Source organism: Sprattus sprattus, assembly GCF_963457725.1.
Source record: "Sprattus sprattus genome assembly, chromosome: 1".
In the NCBI taxonomy this organism is placed as follows: domain Eukaryota; kingdom Metazoa; phylum Chordata; class Actinopteri; order Clupeiformes; family Clupeidae; genus Sprattus; species Sprattus sprattus.
The window spans coordinates 59834317-59852008 of record NC_137920.1 but is presented as its reverse complement, the minus strand read 5'-3'; the positions used below and the strand labels follow the sequence as shown (position 1 = coordinate 59852008).

General features: G+C 41.5%; 1 protein-coding gene across 2 annotated transcripts in view; it reads right to left on the bottom strand.

Annotated features, from left to right (window-relative positions):
* LOC308374868 (glucocorticoid receptor-like) overlaps positions 1-17692 on the bottom strand; it is a 49422-nt gene that overhangs the window by 30782 nt on the left and 948 nt on the right. The window contains exons 1-3 of one of the 2 annotated variants that reach the window (XM_080850828.1): positions 17434-17692; positions 17202-17313; positions 14695-15855 (exon numbers count right to left, since the gene is read on the bottom strand). The exon at positions 17434-17692 is cut by the window's right edge and continues 948 nt beyond it. In XM_080850828.1, the coding sequence (XP_080706954.1) occupies positions 14695-15842 (1148 nt within the window). In that variant the 5' untranslated portion in view covers positions 15843-15855; positions 17202-17313; positions 17434-17692. The remainder of the gene's footprint in view (positions 1-14694; positions 15856-17201; positions 17314-17433) is intronic. The other variant, XM_080850827.1, reaches the window with a different exon arrangement.

Sequence of the window (17692 nt, the reverse complement as noted above, 5' to 3'; positions counted from 1 at the left end):
AGGGTCTCCCTCCCTCCCTCCCTCCCTCTCTCTCTCTCTCTTTTCCCCTCTACTTTTAATTGAAAGTAGCTAGAAACATCTGTGTAAGCACAGCTCCTGAGAAGTGGGCTTTACAACCACCTCGACCTGAGTAACATAGAAACATTGAAGTCAGACCTAGACACGTACAATGCAATTTCACTGTGTGTGTGCATGCATGGGTGTGTGTGCAAGCATGTTTGTGTGTGTGTGTGTGTGTGTGCGTGCAGGGTGTGTGTACAGCTGAAATAATAATAAGGAGGGAAAAAGGTTAGCACATGATTTTGACAATAAACATGCTAAACTTGCTTTAAGATTTCCCTGGGACACAGATTCAATTTCTAACAGCAATAACAGCTTCGCTACGGCAGTTTGTGGAAAAGCAAAGCAGCAGCAAAGCCACAGATTTGAAAGGGAGAGGGGGAGAGTGGAGACGCAGAGAGGGGAGGGCGAGAGAGAGACTATAAACAAACAGCCCAGAGGAGAGGAGGAATTCTCTAACCTTGAGGGCTGAGGCTGTAACTTTAGTCCAGCTGGCTAGGGGCCCATTTACAGTAGAGTGCTTAGCTCCTCCTTAAGAAGGAAGGGGGTAGGGGGAGAGCAGTGGGAGGAAAGGCTGGCCTCTCACAAGCATCTGGAGAAACAGGCCAGCCTAATGAACCTTGCTTTGGAGAGCACGCTCCTAAAGCAGCCTCAGTGGGAGAGATGGAAATCAGGAGATTAGATTGGCCCTGGCTCCTTCAGCTAACTGTTCCTTTAGTCGCCCCGGCAGACACAGATGATCATCTACCGCTGCTGCGATTTATAAAGAGATAAATGGCGGGATCACGGAGGCCAATCCACAGGGGCACCACACACCATCAATCAGACACCGCAGGAGAGGATGGACCGCCATACGCCAGTTATTTATTACCAAATTACTCAGTCTCTGTTTACAGGCAGTGTAGGGCAGAGAAAAATCGTCTATTTCAGAGAGCAACATCAGTGCCACACACGAGACCCCGGAGGTATCCCATACCAACAGATTTGCCGGTGCAGTGCTGACTAAACAGTAAGTGTACGTAAGTGCAGTATGGTGACAGGCAGAGACTTTTCTGCTTCTTCTCTGTGGTCTTTTGAACAGTTGAAATCCAACTTCATCAACCTCTTCTTTACCTGTCATTTATAGCCATTTCTGGCAAGTAATAACATGTGATCAATAAAACATATCTCCCTTCAATTTCAGTTTCAATCTCAGACATCCCTCCTCCCCCCCCATTTCTTTACGCGGTGTTACATGAGAAGCTCAGTCACGCCCAGCCCAGCCAAGCCAAGCCCAGTCCAGATCAGTCCAGTCCAGTCCAGTCCAGTCCAGCCCAGCAGCCCAGCCCAGCCAAGCCCAGAGGAGGTAGCAGGCTTTTTACGGCAAAGTGGCTGATGCAGCGTATGGCTGAGTTATGGCTGTTTGCGCTCTACTAGTGCTCGGCCGAGACAGGTCCCGGGGATATGAGGGAGAGAGCCTTGCCTGCAGAAGGAAGGGCTGCTCAAAGGCCAACATCACATAACACACGTCACCTGGCGCTTTTAGACCCTCATTACATGGGCCAGGTCAGCGAAAACTCCACTTTCAGCACTTGGCCACTTTGATATTTATGAGGCACCTTTTCACCGGCAGGACTATTACTATGCCTGCTTGACTGCACTTGAGGCCAGAAAAAAACGTTGCAAGTTCGTCAAATTCATTTTTATGTGACCACTAATGCTTATTATAGGCAGGAAACTGATTTATGGCAATTTTTGGTGTAGGCTATATTTTCTCCAATAATCCTTGGACAGGAGTATTCTGTCAACTGCATGCAGGTGATCCTGTGTCCATTTGATAAAACATGACTGCATCAACAGTGTCATAGTTCTTGAGAGTTTTTCCTTGAGTTTCATGAGCTTACCCATTTTAGGTTGCAGTATGACTCAACCAGAAATGTGTTAAAACCTTCTTCGATCAATATCATTTACTGGCTCCCTCTCACTAAACACATCTGCATCACCTTCCAACAATGGCCTATCCAAGTCTTTTCTCTGAGTCAGGTGCATTCACTCTCAGTCCCACACTGTCTGCGTCAAACATTTTGGTTGGCCCACCACATCTCCTCAGATCTATAACTGCTGTTGTCCAAAGACTTGATTTCCTTGGCTCATAACTCCTGTCAAACTCTCCCCCCCCCCCCCCCCCCCCCTCTCTTTCTAGGGCTAGGCTTTTTCTCTCTCTCTCACTCTCTCTCACACACACACACACAGGACAAAGCCCTTGGACAGATACGTGGCTCACTAAACAAACAACCTGCTCCAAAGCTGTGCGGGGAGGGAGAATATTATGTAAGCCTTTGTATGGCAGCGGAGTCAAAGTGCAGTAAACGTGACATGCAGAGCCATGGCAAATTGTCCATGACTAACACATGAAGGTGAGCAGATCAACTAGATCAGACTGTAGGCTTGGGGAGACATTCTGCTGCCAATATTCACGAGTTCTCAAAACAAGGCATTTTTACTGTTTTCTGTAGCAAGTGAAGGGACTGGAAGAAAGGAGTGTGTCTATGCTGAATATGACAGTGTTCTGGTTACTGTACTAGTTGTGGTACTGCCTACTCCATAGAGGGTAAGCAGGTTCAGCATTCCAGGCACTCCCACACCTGAGGGCGTAGCCTATGCATTTAGCTGAACTCTTCATCTCCCCAACACAAGGGTGAGAAAAAGAAGAAAAATATGGTAATCCAAACTATACACATTCACTGTACACAATCGCTCTTTCATCCTTGTTTTGGTGAACTCTTCCCTGTAAAGGACTTGAGTGGTTTTCATTTCATGACATTGTTTACCTCGTGACAAATGTTTCCTACCTCTGTATTTTTCCTTTTTTCCTGTAACCATACCAAAATGGCTGGCGCCAGGTTTATTAACATGATGTGCGTGTGGTGAGAGAACTATGCAGCGAATAATTGTTGCAGCCTTTGGAACACTGCTGCCTTTGGAAGACAAAAGGAGTGCAAAGCCAATGCAAAAGAAACTACCACTATACTATGGACAGTAATCTCCTCATCTTCACTCCTTGTCTCTCTCTACAGTAGCATGTTGTACGCTTTTGAGATCTGTCGCACAAAATACACAGAATAAAGTTCTCGCCAGACCGGCAATCCATCAACTCCTTTGCTTAATCCTTCTTGCTGCATGCGCAACTAACTAAGGCTAAAATAGCATTCTCTTATAATTCATTATAAGTTGCCGTGTCCACCCATTATGCCATTCATTTATTAAGCTAAAAATATAACACCTGCATGTATTTGGTGAAATCTTTAGCCGTTTAAAAACAACAACATTAATAACGCTTCAAACCTGAATTTCAGGAAACCATCGTCAAGGTCATCAAAAGTTGAAAGAATGTGCCCTTCGATAAGAGCTGAACGAGATGCCATCTCCAACATAATGATAAATGCAGAATGAAGTCCCTATCATTGTGTTCCATGGAAGGTTTTCTTTAGATGAAAGACAACTAGACGTAGCGAATAGCAGTGCGTAAAATGTCCTCCTCATAAAGTGAGAGAATGAGCAAGAATTACGTGAAATAAGAAGATATTTTTAGTTCCATGAAAATTGTGTTATCTTGAATGATAATGTTTCCGGTAACAGACAAAAAAGTTTGTTGTACAGTATATCTTATTCCAAGTGACAATTTGGTGTGGAAGGGTGATATGTAAGATATCAGTTATAAATCTAAGAAACCAGTTATAAATCATGTCTCATAAATTCGTTTTCGAAATCAATCAATCAATTTGGACTATCAAACTATCAATTTGGAACTCGGATTAATAACTACAACCAAAATTACCAAATAAATAGCTAGTAAAGGTTTAAGGTCTTTGACATTCGGAAGGTGCAGGTTGGAGATCTGGTGTGGAGGGTGTGAAGTAGTACCTGTGAGTTACATTATGTGGTTTTGCATTGCTAGTGAATAAGGATGAGTGACTTTATAGTGCTTATATGCTTTATGTCCTATGCACCAACCACAACAATTTCCTGTTTGTGTAAATATACTTGGCCAATAAAAATAATTCTGATTCTGACAACAGATATATCCTTGTGCTACATTTGAGTATCTTGTGAAATATGCATATAAAATGTCAGATTATTTAAGGCAAGAATATGTATGAATTGGTGGAAAAAAATATGCGAAAGAAACTAGAAAAAAACTTTTGACAAACACTATGCGCCGGCACTGCGGCGGTCATAATATCAAGTAACAAAATGGTGTTATGCATCTGCGTATATGTATGTGTATCTATTGGGGATTTTGCACTTCATGCAGCTATCAGCTCATATCAGGGCTTTATGATTCATGGGCAGACAAGGCTGACTGATAAGGTGTTTACTGCAGGATTAGGCCTTACCTATAAACCTGGTGGACTTCCACTGAGTAAGGTCCAGTTACAGTAAACAGGCCTTAAACAAACTTTTGAAAATGGCAGACCTTGAACCTACAACAATGCTTTAAACAACTGTAATATTACTGGTGTCTGTACCACTGTGAGGCAGGCTGCTGTTGATATGAAATGTACATATTTGATGAACTGTTCCATCTGCCATCAACCGCTACTGTATGATGATGAATATGAAAATGTGACAGTTGCTAAGAGAAAGACAATTCCGATTTGTCACAGCCTTCACTAGTCATTGTCTGTGAGGATGAAGCTGGGGTGTGACTGGAATTTCAAGGCGACCAAGACAAATATAGCATGTTTAAAAACAAAAGCCCAAAAGCTGGTAGGGCTGCTGGTTTTGTAACAGAGAACTTTGTCAAAAAAGTTATTTCACTCTTCTTCTTAAATAATTCAACTTGGGACAAAGAAACAGTCAATCCTTAGTTGCCAGAGGAGCCTAAGAAGACACTTGCCTTCCCAACAATGTACTCATTCACAGCGCCCATATTATTGGAAGTACATTACTTAGTATAACTTTCCTCACGAGGGCCATCTTGATAATGCTGGTATTATCCTGACAATAGCACCAATAAAATGTTGGTGATAAGCATCAACTATTCAACAACATCAGATCAATGAGGTTGAACACATGAAAGTGCCACCCACAGTGTGGTGTCTACCATAATGGTCAATATAAGAGATCAGTTATAAAACATGTCTCATAAATTTGGTTTCGTAATCAGTCTTAAAAAATATACTTAACTATCAATATGGAACTCTGATTAATAACTACAACCAAAAGTAACATATAAATAGCTAGTAAAGATTGAAGGTCTTAGGTATTCAGAAAGTACAGGTTGGCAGTATTCACTGTTACAAAATGAAATACACTGCATATACAATAAAAAGCATCTATGTACAAAATAAGATAACCCAAATGATATGGGGTGAAGTGATTGGACCAGAGGTGCGACTGTTTAAGTACTGGCTTACATTTCACAGTAAGAGTTCTGCTTAAATCACACACTGAACAAATGAATCTGTGCCGTCCAAATTGCACCTACATATCCATCTTGTTTTCCTTGTCCGAGTGTAAAGTATGGAAAGCAGAGAGAAAGGCTCTGGGAACAGGAAAGCTCTTCTCTGTGAAATGCCTCAAATGGATCATACTAGAAGTGACAGCCTCTTCTCTTTGACACTGCCCAAGCTCATTCGATTTTTGCTACATTGTGTTTATGCAGTTATGCGTGTGATGGCTATGACCTCCGTACAAATGATGACAATACTCCCTGAACAGGAACAAAAGACCAGTATAGGGATAAAAATAGACAGAAGAGTGAAAGAATGAAAAAATAAATGAATGAATGAATGAATGAATGAATGAATGAATGAATGAATGAACGAATGAACAAATTAATAAATGGAAAAAAATCACAATGATGTTCAACTTGTCAAGTATAATAGCCCTTCTGTCACACTACTAAATCAATCATTTCAAAAACGTACATAATGAAAGCCAAACAGCATTTTTTTAGCACAAAACAGCGCAAAACATGCTAGGCTAGGCCATGCTAGGCTAGGCTTACGCATCATGAGTTCCTCTGCCAAACAGTTGGAGTTTCATAAGAGCACCCACTTGTTCATGCAATGTGCCTCGATTGATCAGATGTGACCTGATAACCTCAGCAATCATACTGTTAACACCTGTCTGAACTTAAAACATGTCCTAACATATCTTAAACTGTCAAAACACTATGTCAACCATCATGACTACAACATCTCCAATATTATTTACTGACACAAAAAATGGAAGTTACACTCTTTTACACATTTCCAAGTTAGCCGATATGGTTCGTGTGACCAAAGTTAGAGAGATAAATGCAGAACAAGAGAGAAAGTCTGAATTGTGTGGTTGGCTTTATTCCCATAGTGTGACAAAATCACTGCATTGTCTCCCCAGATCACAGTGTCACCACTTACAAAAATCCCTCTGTGTGGCTGAGAGACACAAGACATAGCTCTTACTCGGAGTGTCAGCACTGCCACTGGCTATACATTACTGCAACACTCCCAGCTCAACTACAAGCGTTAGCCTGCATAAAGACATAACTTTCCCTAAACCACAATAACTAACCCAAAAACACGTCTTGACTAGTAGGGCATACTGGTGTGGATTTATATGTGGTGAATGCGCTCTGATACTGTTGACATTGTTAGGGGAGCCAAACCCGACAAGAATAATAATGTGACCAGATGTCAGGTCATTGCATACATGCATTATTGCCTAATCTCATGGACGCCCACTTGTTTTTGTAATTTCCATATTATACACCAATTTAACAGTCGGCTGCAAACAAGAAGACAAAGCTCAGCTATGGACCAGGAAGAGGGGTAACTTTAAATTGTGTATTTCATCCTTTTAGCTATTTGTACATTCACTTACTGAAGACCTCTCACAAATTCACTCACTGTCATAATGTACTTGCATTTGCGTGGTCAGACAGAGAGTACCAACATTTAAATCTGCAACTGAAGCTTTAGTCAGATATGACTTTTTAGTATTGACTATCAAGGGTCTAAACTCTCCAGCTCAACATGTTATAATCACACAGAGGTCAGGCTAGTCACCTAATAGCCAGCTCTTAGTTATCAAATGATCATACGACCATAAATAACACTAATAAGAGAGATCACTGATAAGTGACTGTCATGATAGTCAACCCTTCTCAAATCCCTCAGTTTTCATCAAAACAATGATTTAGATTGTGGTATATTTAAGTGACCTCCAAACCTTGGGTGTCCTTTCAAAACAGCGAGAGAAATTAGCACCTGAGCAAGGCCTTAAAAAGACGCACTCACAGGACGGACTTGGCAGCAGTGAGGTGTTAAAATGAAAAGGTCACCAGCATTATCGCACTGCTCAAAGCATTAAGCCACGCTCAAAGGGTCTTTATCACTAAATACCGTACCTGCTCCATTTTAATAGCCAGCCAGACCTGGTCTGTACGGCTCAGAGCCAGATGAGTTCTCTGTAGCGAAACCAACAAAAACAAGACAAGGAAGGCAATAGATGTAAGTTTACATGCTACCAATAGCCTGTTGCCATGGGAATAGTGGAAATACCCCAACGGGGCTTTTGAGTGTAAGTAAGTGGGTTGGGGTCGGTCAGGTGATGCAGAGAAGGCAAACTGGCTCAAGGGCAGCTATACAGGCACTGCACAGTCATATGACTGTGGTGACACATAGACGCAGATGTGGTTGGTTTTATTGTGATAACACATGTTGTTACTGCTGTAGTGGTTGCGGTTATTGTAAAAGCTAAATAATAAAATACTGTTAAACAAAACTGGATTTAGTGAAAAGGCAGACAACATGAGAACGACCCTGGACCTTGATGCTTACTTTACTAAGCAGTATGTTTCCATGCTGGGTCCTCACAGCAACGGATATATGCTAGCGCCCATAGATATCCCTGAGGCTGATCACGGATGCTTTAATCATCAGAGAGTTTGGATATGAGTAAGGGGAAGCTACACAGGGCCACAGTGAATATTCACAGCTCTGTACGCCTTTATCAGTATAAAGACTTTAGGTTACTGGACTGGGCATTACTATCTGATTTCTCTCAAAAGCAGAAACTGCCAAACCTAAGGCAAGTTGGCACAAACACACACACTGTGTGACTTATGTAGGTCAGAAGCATTATTAAGCCATGTCACAGTGCCATAGGCTAGACTAAAAACTGTGAGGACACATTAAGGTGAAAGTCCATGTCGTAAGTGATTAAAATCAGTTGGACAAACAATCACAAAGATGGAGAAGTTAAAGGCATAAGGTGCATGGATGTTTTTTCATGTACATTGGAAAGATACAAAGATTGGTCTGTTCATATGGCTCTATTTGCAGAATAAAAGTGTGATTGTGTCAGCTTGCATGTATGCTGCATCCCCATATTCATGTCTTGAAGCTCTATGTTCTCAGCACTTTCACACCCACTTTAAATTAGCAGCCAGGCCTAAATGGATTGCATCATCCACAGAGGACATATGTCCTTAGGGCCAATAGTTTTCCGCGAAAACGGAAAACGGACGGAATACGCGGAATGGACCATCTGACACGGAATGGACCACTGAAAACGGAATTGCAACTTTTCAAACGGAAACATAATTTTGTGCATCAAAATCGCCCAAAACCCCCTGTATTTTACCCTGTAAGACTGAATTTCTTTCAAATAAACACAACAAAGATCGCAACAATGAACAAACATTAATCAAAGAACAAAAGCAGTCAGAAAATGTCACGTCTGCGCTGAACTCTGCTCCGGCCACGCCCCCCTTCTCAACGGTAGTCACGCACTCACGTTCATTTGCTCATCTTCCCAATCGCATTAAAAACTAAAAATGTTAAGTCTTCTGTTGTGTTGATGGCTGTCAAACAACAATCTAAGAAGGGCACGTATTATTCACTGAGTTACCAAGCAGTCTAATTTATGGGGACTAATTAGCACTGCACTGAATTACATTACCATGAGTTATTGCTACACAATAACAATTACACAACTAATATTACTAGATACATATAATAGTGGACATTACACTAGGCAACATGGATCTCATTCATATCTAATCCAGTCGAAATCTTAACAGGATTGAACCCATCTTTATTACAGCGTATCAACATAAGAACAGAACATAGCTAAATCTCCGTTTAGCATCATGCTAATCACTACTAATAGCACGAGCAGGTAGCCCAAAATTTGGTATTTAATACACGATATATCACAGAAGCAACTTCATGAAAACCCTTACTTTCATTAAGTATGCACATAATGCCTCACATACAGGTCGAACAATGATGATTTACGCATTGGAAATGTATAAGGCACAGTATGGTCAACTACTTAGCGACAAACTGAACTTGAGGGTGCTGCACACGCACGCAAACAGCGTTGCTAGGCAACATCACTATCAACAGAGTTTTTCATACAGTTAACGTGCGGAAAGGCATTATACGGCTGTTTTTTTTTTTTTGACGCGGAATCACGGAATTACCAAAAACGTGAAACGGAATTTGCTTTTTTTTGACGCGGAAAACTATTGGCCCTATGTCCTGCCCCCTTAAACAGCTACATAACAACAATCAGATATGTGGTTAAACACCAATTAACTGGATTTGTGGACTATAATCTGGTTAGGGTGACAGGGGGCCAGAAAGCCTCCAGAGTTGCTGCGATGTCCTTCTTTTTACAGTACCTACACACAATTAATTGGAATAGTCTTTCTGCAGTTGACGGAATGGGGCATGTAAATATAAAAAAAAGTCTGTCAGGTTGCACAATGTTACTGTTACCAGATTGATCATTTGCACCTTAGTAGTGACATCTTTAGAAATGTCATCCTCAAGCTCTGTTGAACTTGATGCAAAAAAAAACAAATCCAGGTGACCTGTAATTATTTGCCTGACAGTATCCATAACCCCAGCATGAACAGGAGCCCCACAAGGGCCCTGCACATTCCACTCAAGCCAACTTCCCTCTCTCCCCCCCTCCACACACACCAGCAAGCAGCGAGGGAGAGGCACCATGCACCAACATATGTGGGCCACAGGACAAGTAGCCCAACGGACTGACACAAACGAGATAGGCCTACACCCACTGTGCACGATTTCACCTTCCAGACAAATATCAGCACATAGTAGGGCTGTAACGATATTGGATCGAACCGAGAAATCGCGACACTCTGGGCCACGAACCTGCATCGCGATGCGAGGAGGCAGAACCGTGACATGCCCTCAGCGGTCACGTGATACAAAAAGTTTGGTTCGCTAGTAAAGGCGTTGTTGCGCAAAATGTACTCAGTGTAGTTCATGCTCCCAAAGGTTGCGCGTGTTGTCATGAGCCTGCCATTTGCTTGGCAGATAGAAAGCTCTTTTCCCTAACAGAAAGTCTGAAGCTTGAAGTTCTTTTCAAACCTTTGCTTGGGTAGCACTGCTAAACTGAGCAGACATGCAGACTACATTTTAGTAATCTCATCACGTAACATTCGTTTTCTAAAAGCAATCACATAGTATTGCATGTTTTACTGTGGTAGAAAATACGTTAGCTTAATGCTAACGTATATGGGAAATCCTATAGAGACCGCGCTAGGTATTAGCATCAATTAATTCCGTTAATGTTTTTGTATGAGCCTGACATTTGCTCTGCAGATAGATAACAGGTTCCGAAGTTTGTTGAATGTTTTTCAACAGCATTGCTTTGAGTAATAAAAACCTCAATATTTGGTTATAAATTGTTTCTTCATTTTTTTATAGCACATACTTATTCTAATGTGAATTAGAAAATATATTTTAAAAATTGCGGGGTAAAAAAAATTAATAATAATAATCATAATAATATCGTGGGGTGTATCGAACCGTGGGTCAAGAATCGTGATACGAATCGAATCGTGAGGTAGGTGTATCGTTACAGCCCTAGCACATAGGGAGGCAAATCTGCAGGATTCTGCACACCCGGTGCATGAAATTCCATTACCTCTTTTCTGAGATTGGAAAACAAGTTTAAACAACACAAAGAATTCAGGGTGGAGGGGGGCATCGACTGGGTAATGGGAAGAGAGGAGGGTAGAAGACCGCCATGAGAAATGTAGTCATAGCTGTAGCCTCTTATAAACTCTACAACAGGGCACTCTACAGGTCATCTTTGGGCTTTCTCTGGGCCAACTGGTGCTTGAGGCAGTGCCAAGGGGAAAGGCTTGGTTAACGCAGTTGGGTCAGCGCCAAAACAACAAGATCACTTTTCAATACCAAAATAACCAGCAGGTTACCAGATAACCTGATAGAAGTTGAAAAATTGATAAATTAGGGCACTGCTTAATATTTGGGCTGATCAAAATGTGCAATGGTAGCTTGACCAAGTATGGGTGAACAACCAACACAATTGTACTACTTGTAATACTGATAGGTGTCCGTTCTGACTAGCTGAATAGCTAAGAAATGTTGAGTTGCACAACCACCAGGGTGCACATCAATTACAACTTAATCAAACACAATCACAACCCATTTCAATAAAACAAAACAGCTGGCTCAAATGAATACAATATTTATATGGATGTTTAACTATCATTAAATTCAGATCGGATGATCATTAAAGTTAATTTATTGCAAGGAACCATTAGAATGTTATGTTAGCTCGTGGTGTGCGGTGTGGGTTTATTGTGTGGGTTATTGTGTGGGTTTATTTGAACAAATGATGCTGTAACATTAGCTTGCTATGATATGGCTGCAAATTATGCCCATGCTAAGCTGTTAGCTAGTTTATATTAGAGGCATGTTTTCAGGCCCCTCACATGGATTACTGAATTACGCTGCAAATCCATGACAGCGACGCGACCCGCTTCCATCGCTTTGAGTGGGCGTGTACTTTCGACCAAACGATGCCACAGTCCTACAATTTTCAAACGACACCAAACAATCTCATTGGCCTCTGCTGGGAAAAATCGCTCCTCATTTGCATAAGTTTCGAACGGTGGTCTACGTCACAATGGACTGGCTCCCGTTGAAATGCATGGGGTTTAGAAATCGCGTCGCTCATAACGGTGTCATGGATTTGCACAGTCATGAATTAACGTGTTTTCCAGTACATCACTATTTAAAGCAGTCTCAAAATGGAGTCTGACGGGTCTGTTAGCATGAGACTTTGCATGTTTTACATTTCTTGCAGATGTTTGCATTTTCCGTTAAAATACATGATACCCATGACTTTATTGTTATGGAAGACTGAGTGGGAATTCAAATTTGTTATCCATCCCATGTTGTTTTTCATCTATTCCATCAATGGGTTAAACATGTGAAAGGGGCATCCATAACACCTTAATATTGGGAATTCCATGCATCTTAAGGTTATTTACGGACACTGCAGTAAAAAAGCTTCCCATTGAACATTCTGTACTTTCTACACTCAAGAGAACTGTATTGAGCAAGACCGGATTTTACTGGGGATGACGGTAGGCTGCTTACCACTCATTCATTGTAACTTCAGCAATCCACTAGAATCTAGGACTGGCCAACGTTAAGTCCAGTACCGGGCATTTTCAAACAGTATTTCAGGAGGTTTTCTAGGATAAGGTCAAACAGCCATCATGCAGGGAAAAAAGAGAGCCTGACCCAGTTATGTCTAACCTGGTTCGTACTAAACACACTGTGAGATTATTAACATTCTACACTGGAATTCTAGTGATGGGAAAACCTGTTGAAACCTAAGAAATGGAAACGAGAAAGACATGTCATGTTTTTTTCTCCTTTCTTTTCAATTGATTAGTAGCCGATATCTAATTATCACTCTCTGTTACTTCCTCTAGCAGCTGTGAACACGAATACAGTACACACACATACTGAACACATCTATATAATTAAATAAAATAGATCATAAAAAATAACATGATATAGCCTATTGTAAGTCTAATTCTAATTGCATCACACACCAATAATAATGTACAAAGAATCGTGATTATATATATATATAAAGAAAAAGATCAGTCATGGAGTTCTTACTGATTCCCACCCCTAGCCTATAGGGCCTATCAGACCATATCTTACCCTCTATATGTGAATCACATGATCTTGGCCTAGATTTCAAATATGTGGCTTTGTTATGACCATCCAGTGTGTTCCGATTTCTTGACAGCCATACATAATTTAACTGCACAATGCAGTATTGAATTTTTTTTACGTAATGAGGAAAAATGTGTTGTCTTCATTTAGGCAGCATGTAGTTAAAGTTAAGGTATTTAGGATAACAGACGCTATTGTTCAAAGCGACTTACAAAACATTAGTGAAATTAAGCAATAAGCAGTCCCGTGCTATATACCTGGGCCTTAATTAAACTTAACAACTTAATTAATCAATGCATGATGACTATACTGATTTGAGTACTATGGACTCTACAGATCTGCATTGCTCTGTTGCAATAAAGATCATAGACAGCCTATAGTATGAATCAGTCTAATGCACAATGCCAAAAATGCACTTCCACATGTTCCATATACCACAGTGCATGCTTATCTCTCTCTCTATCTCTCTTTTGCACACACACACACACACACACACACACACACACACACACACACACACACACACACACACACACACACACACACACACACACACACACACACACACACAAATCAACAGTTTAATAGGCTCTAATGGTGTATGTGTGTGTAAACTCGACAGTGATAGAGTTCTGTGAGTGTTTGAGTATGGCAACAAAGGTATAGATATTACAGCACAGAAGTTCTGTACACTTGGCTTTAAGGCTGAGGAGGCACCCTCTCTACCCACACGTGCATGTAGATTAACAGACACACCCATAGACAAGCATATGCCACTAAAAAATACAAGTTTCAACACTTCAACAGACATTGGGTAGAAAGTTGGAGTATGTAGACTTACGAACTTGACCACAATGGGCCATCTATAAGTTTAAAATGGATAGCTTTTATCTCTTTTGCAAGGTAAAATGTGAATGACTTACAAGGGCAGACAACTAATTGACTGCCTTTCATAAGCTTAAATAGGAAGTTTGTCTAGTTTGTTACAAACATTGCTCAGCTTAACAACATGAACCAGCCTCTCCATTGCAGCTTTTACTGGTTTTGCTACCGATCAACAGTACAGTACAGTACCACAGTACAGTATGTCTAAAAGCATGATTTCTTCCTTCTTGGTTTTCTAAGTGAAAATTTAGACCTTGAAATGCTGTGAGCAATGCCCTGCCATATCTGAGTTGCAAGTGAGATAATTGGTTAAAGGTTGGTATTACCAAACCTTTCATTACAGAGCCTTTGTCTTAGTATGAGTGATAAACCAAAAAATGTAAATGTATGCAACATCTGAAAGTTAGCAAGAATGCCCCTATTGCCTATTGTCGTATCACGGTCAGAAAACCCCCCACTAAATAATCCTGAAATACTACTTTATTTACATCATATAGATATAGATAAAATGAATGAAAATGTTTATCTCTGTCTTTTTCTTTTCATCAGTAATGACATTGCACCTAACTGTGACCCCAAAACAAGACATATGCCTTGAATTTCATGTACCGCCTCACACCTTACATGACATTTAATGACATGACATTTACCTGACCACACTGACTGTTAAATAATGCAGAAGACAGACAAGGCCCTACTTTACACCAAAAAAATCTACTTCACCCAGGTGTCTTACCTGTTGAAGGTCACAGGGTACGTAGGTGTGGTCGGCGGGCCTCCGTCACTGGACCTCTGCATCCCAGAGGGCTCTCCAAACCCATTGCCCCTGCTCCAGATGTCATTCAGGGAGGCAAGCGGTGGGTAGAGGCCAAACACCGGCTTCTGATCCTGTGGGACGCCGGTAGCGTGCTCATTGTGCATACTCAGCGGGGGCACGCTGGCTCCGAAGCAATACCCCTGGGCAGGCATGTCCAGCCCCGACATCTGGCAGTAGCTGCGGTTCTCGTTCTCCATCTTAATAACTCCAGGCGTGCAGAGCTGGATGTAGCCAGCATCTTTCTCAGTTTTTATGATGGGCATGTTCATGGTGGGTGACTGCATGAGAGGCTGGGGCTGCTGTGCTGGCGGCCGGTGTTGTGGCCGCGTCTCGGTGCTGTTCGCACCAGAGCAGCCTCCTCCGTTGCAGCCGACACCTCCGCTACCATTGCCCACACAGCCGCTACCAACACTGCCAACACCCCCATCACCAGACGTCTTTTCTTTCATCAGGCTGTCCCCAAGCAACGCATCGTCCACAGCCAAGGAGGAAAGGAAGGCAGCCTCATCTGCCACGTACAACTCACTGAGTTCGGTCAGTGAGCCGGGCAGGTCCAGGTGACGCAGGATATCCAGTGTGGCTTCACCCAGGTCGGAATCTTTCTCCACCAGCTCCAAGGAGACAGTGTCGTTTCTGTCTTTATCGATGGCAGTAGAAAGATCCTCTGTCTTTATGTGAAAAGGATCCAATTCTCTGGTATTGGACGTCCTTGAAGTGGACGAGCTGTTTAAATCAGCAAGAGTCTCGTCCAAGAGAGAGAAGCTGTCTCCAATGTTAATGGGACCCAGTGCGTCCTGATGAGATTGCATGGACTGAATCCTTAACAGTTTCCCAATCTCCTTAACATGGGTGCCCTCCACTGCCCTGCGCCCCCTGGGCCCCAGCCCAATAGCAGCATAGTCCCTCTGGAGGTTGCTGCTGTTCAGGCCGTTGGACGAGTCATCCGTGGGGGGCGCTTGAGCTCTGGCGCTTTTTCCAATATCACTCACAAACCCTACCTCTCCTGCCTGCTCACTAAAAACAAAGCTGTTATCCCGAGGGTTATGCTTCAGTCCACCTCGATCCATTTTTCAATTCCTCCTGGCAAAAAAAGAGCAATAGCAACACCATGTCCTATTAAATTGCCTCAACAGCTCTGCATCTTGTATTTCTGCTAAAATATCTCTTAAATGAACTACACAGACAATGAAAAAAACATATTGAAATTCAGAAACACAGCCTTAAATGATAGATGTGTGGATACGCTATCAAGGTTCTATGACAGTATGTGGTACAAACATACGCTAACATACACTGTCTTTATCTGCCAATGATCTACTAACAGTCATACAGGTATACACAAGACATTCACCCAGCTGTAAAGTAAAGAAAAAACACAATTCAGCTCACCATTAAATTAAGCATTAATAGTCCATATATAAATATCAGGCATCAAGTAAGCACTAAGGCTCTCAAACAGCAATATTGGAAACATTATTATATGAATGTCAATAAATATAGTGTGCCAATACCGTACTCTAACTTCGACTATTGTGAGACTTATTCGTACTGACAGCAGCAAACAATACACGATTTTGATACAATAGGTAAAAGCCGGGTAAGTGAGAGGGTCCGGGTGGTAAGAAATCTTAAAGTATCATAAAGAGGTTGAACGAAACTTAGCGCAAGTACCTTTTATGGAAAAGTAATCGGAGGCTAAATGGATAGCAGTAGAGCCAATTTCAGTGTAATGTTAGCCTACCTTATAACTGTGTTTGAGAAAAGTGTGCGAAACAGGATTTAATGTTAAATGGGATAACATGTGCAGATTGTATATTCATATGAATAAGCAGGGTTTTTTTATTCGGGGTAGCACAGAGGAAAATCACACGCAGTGGTGAGTTTCGTTGTTAACGTTATAAAATGTTCCTCAATAGAAAATAAGTTAGCTAGTCATAGCGTGTCTTACCTTGGCATGTATAGACGCATATTGGGACACGGAAAACAACGGGATGTGTCATTTCGCGGGGGTAAAATATTAATTTGGGTTACATTATTGGAAATGACTGAAGTTATGAAAATCTCCACAGCTGTTTTGCAATGGACGTACACAACGAATGAAGACGACTGCAGCTCACTAAAAATGTATAATGTACGAGTGTTTGCTAATCACACCAGCAACACTAACGTTAATAGAAAGCCTGTGAATATAGTACAAGTAACCGCAGTGGTGCAACCTGTTGGCAGGTCATGGCAATTGCACAGTGAAATTCCTTCAAAAACAACAGAAAGACATTTCATTTGTTTTTCAAAACAAACGAGATTATTTAATGGTCCTTACATATGCAGACCATGAAAATGTATTGCACCACTATTTAATGTAAAACAAAAATCAGCTTTGATGTGGGAAATAAAAAAGACAATGTTATTATCCTGTCATAACTTACTTATCCACGGTCTTGAGTGAGAAGCTAAAGCTGCACTATAGTAGGCTAGAGCCTAACTGTACAACGTTACAGTCGATGACCGGCAACGAACAGTCAGTTAGCCACTTCCAAGCTAAGGCAAAGGAAATAAATGTCATTAGAACCCAATAACCATTAAACCAACCAGTTAAACCATAATCAAATAAACACGAACGTTTTACATTAATTGAAAGGAAAAAAGGAATAAACATACCTTACCTGCTTTCAAAACGAACTTGTTGTTTAAATCATTTCCATAAGGGGACAATCATATGGCACAGTCATTTGAAATATAGCTAATGTTACTCCACTTAGTTTCCAACGTCGTGATCGTCGTATCGTTAGTCTCTCAGCATGATTAAACACATGAAGCAAGCAAGTAAACCTTTTCCCGCTGTCATGACAAGCAAAAGCTTGGCATGTCAGCTACTCATTCGTTCGCTTAACAGCCCTGGTGCCAGCTCCATGGGGGG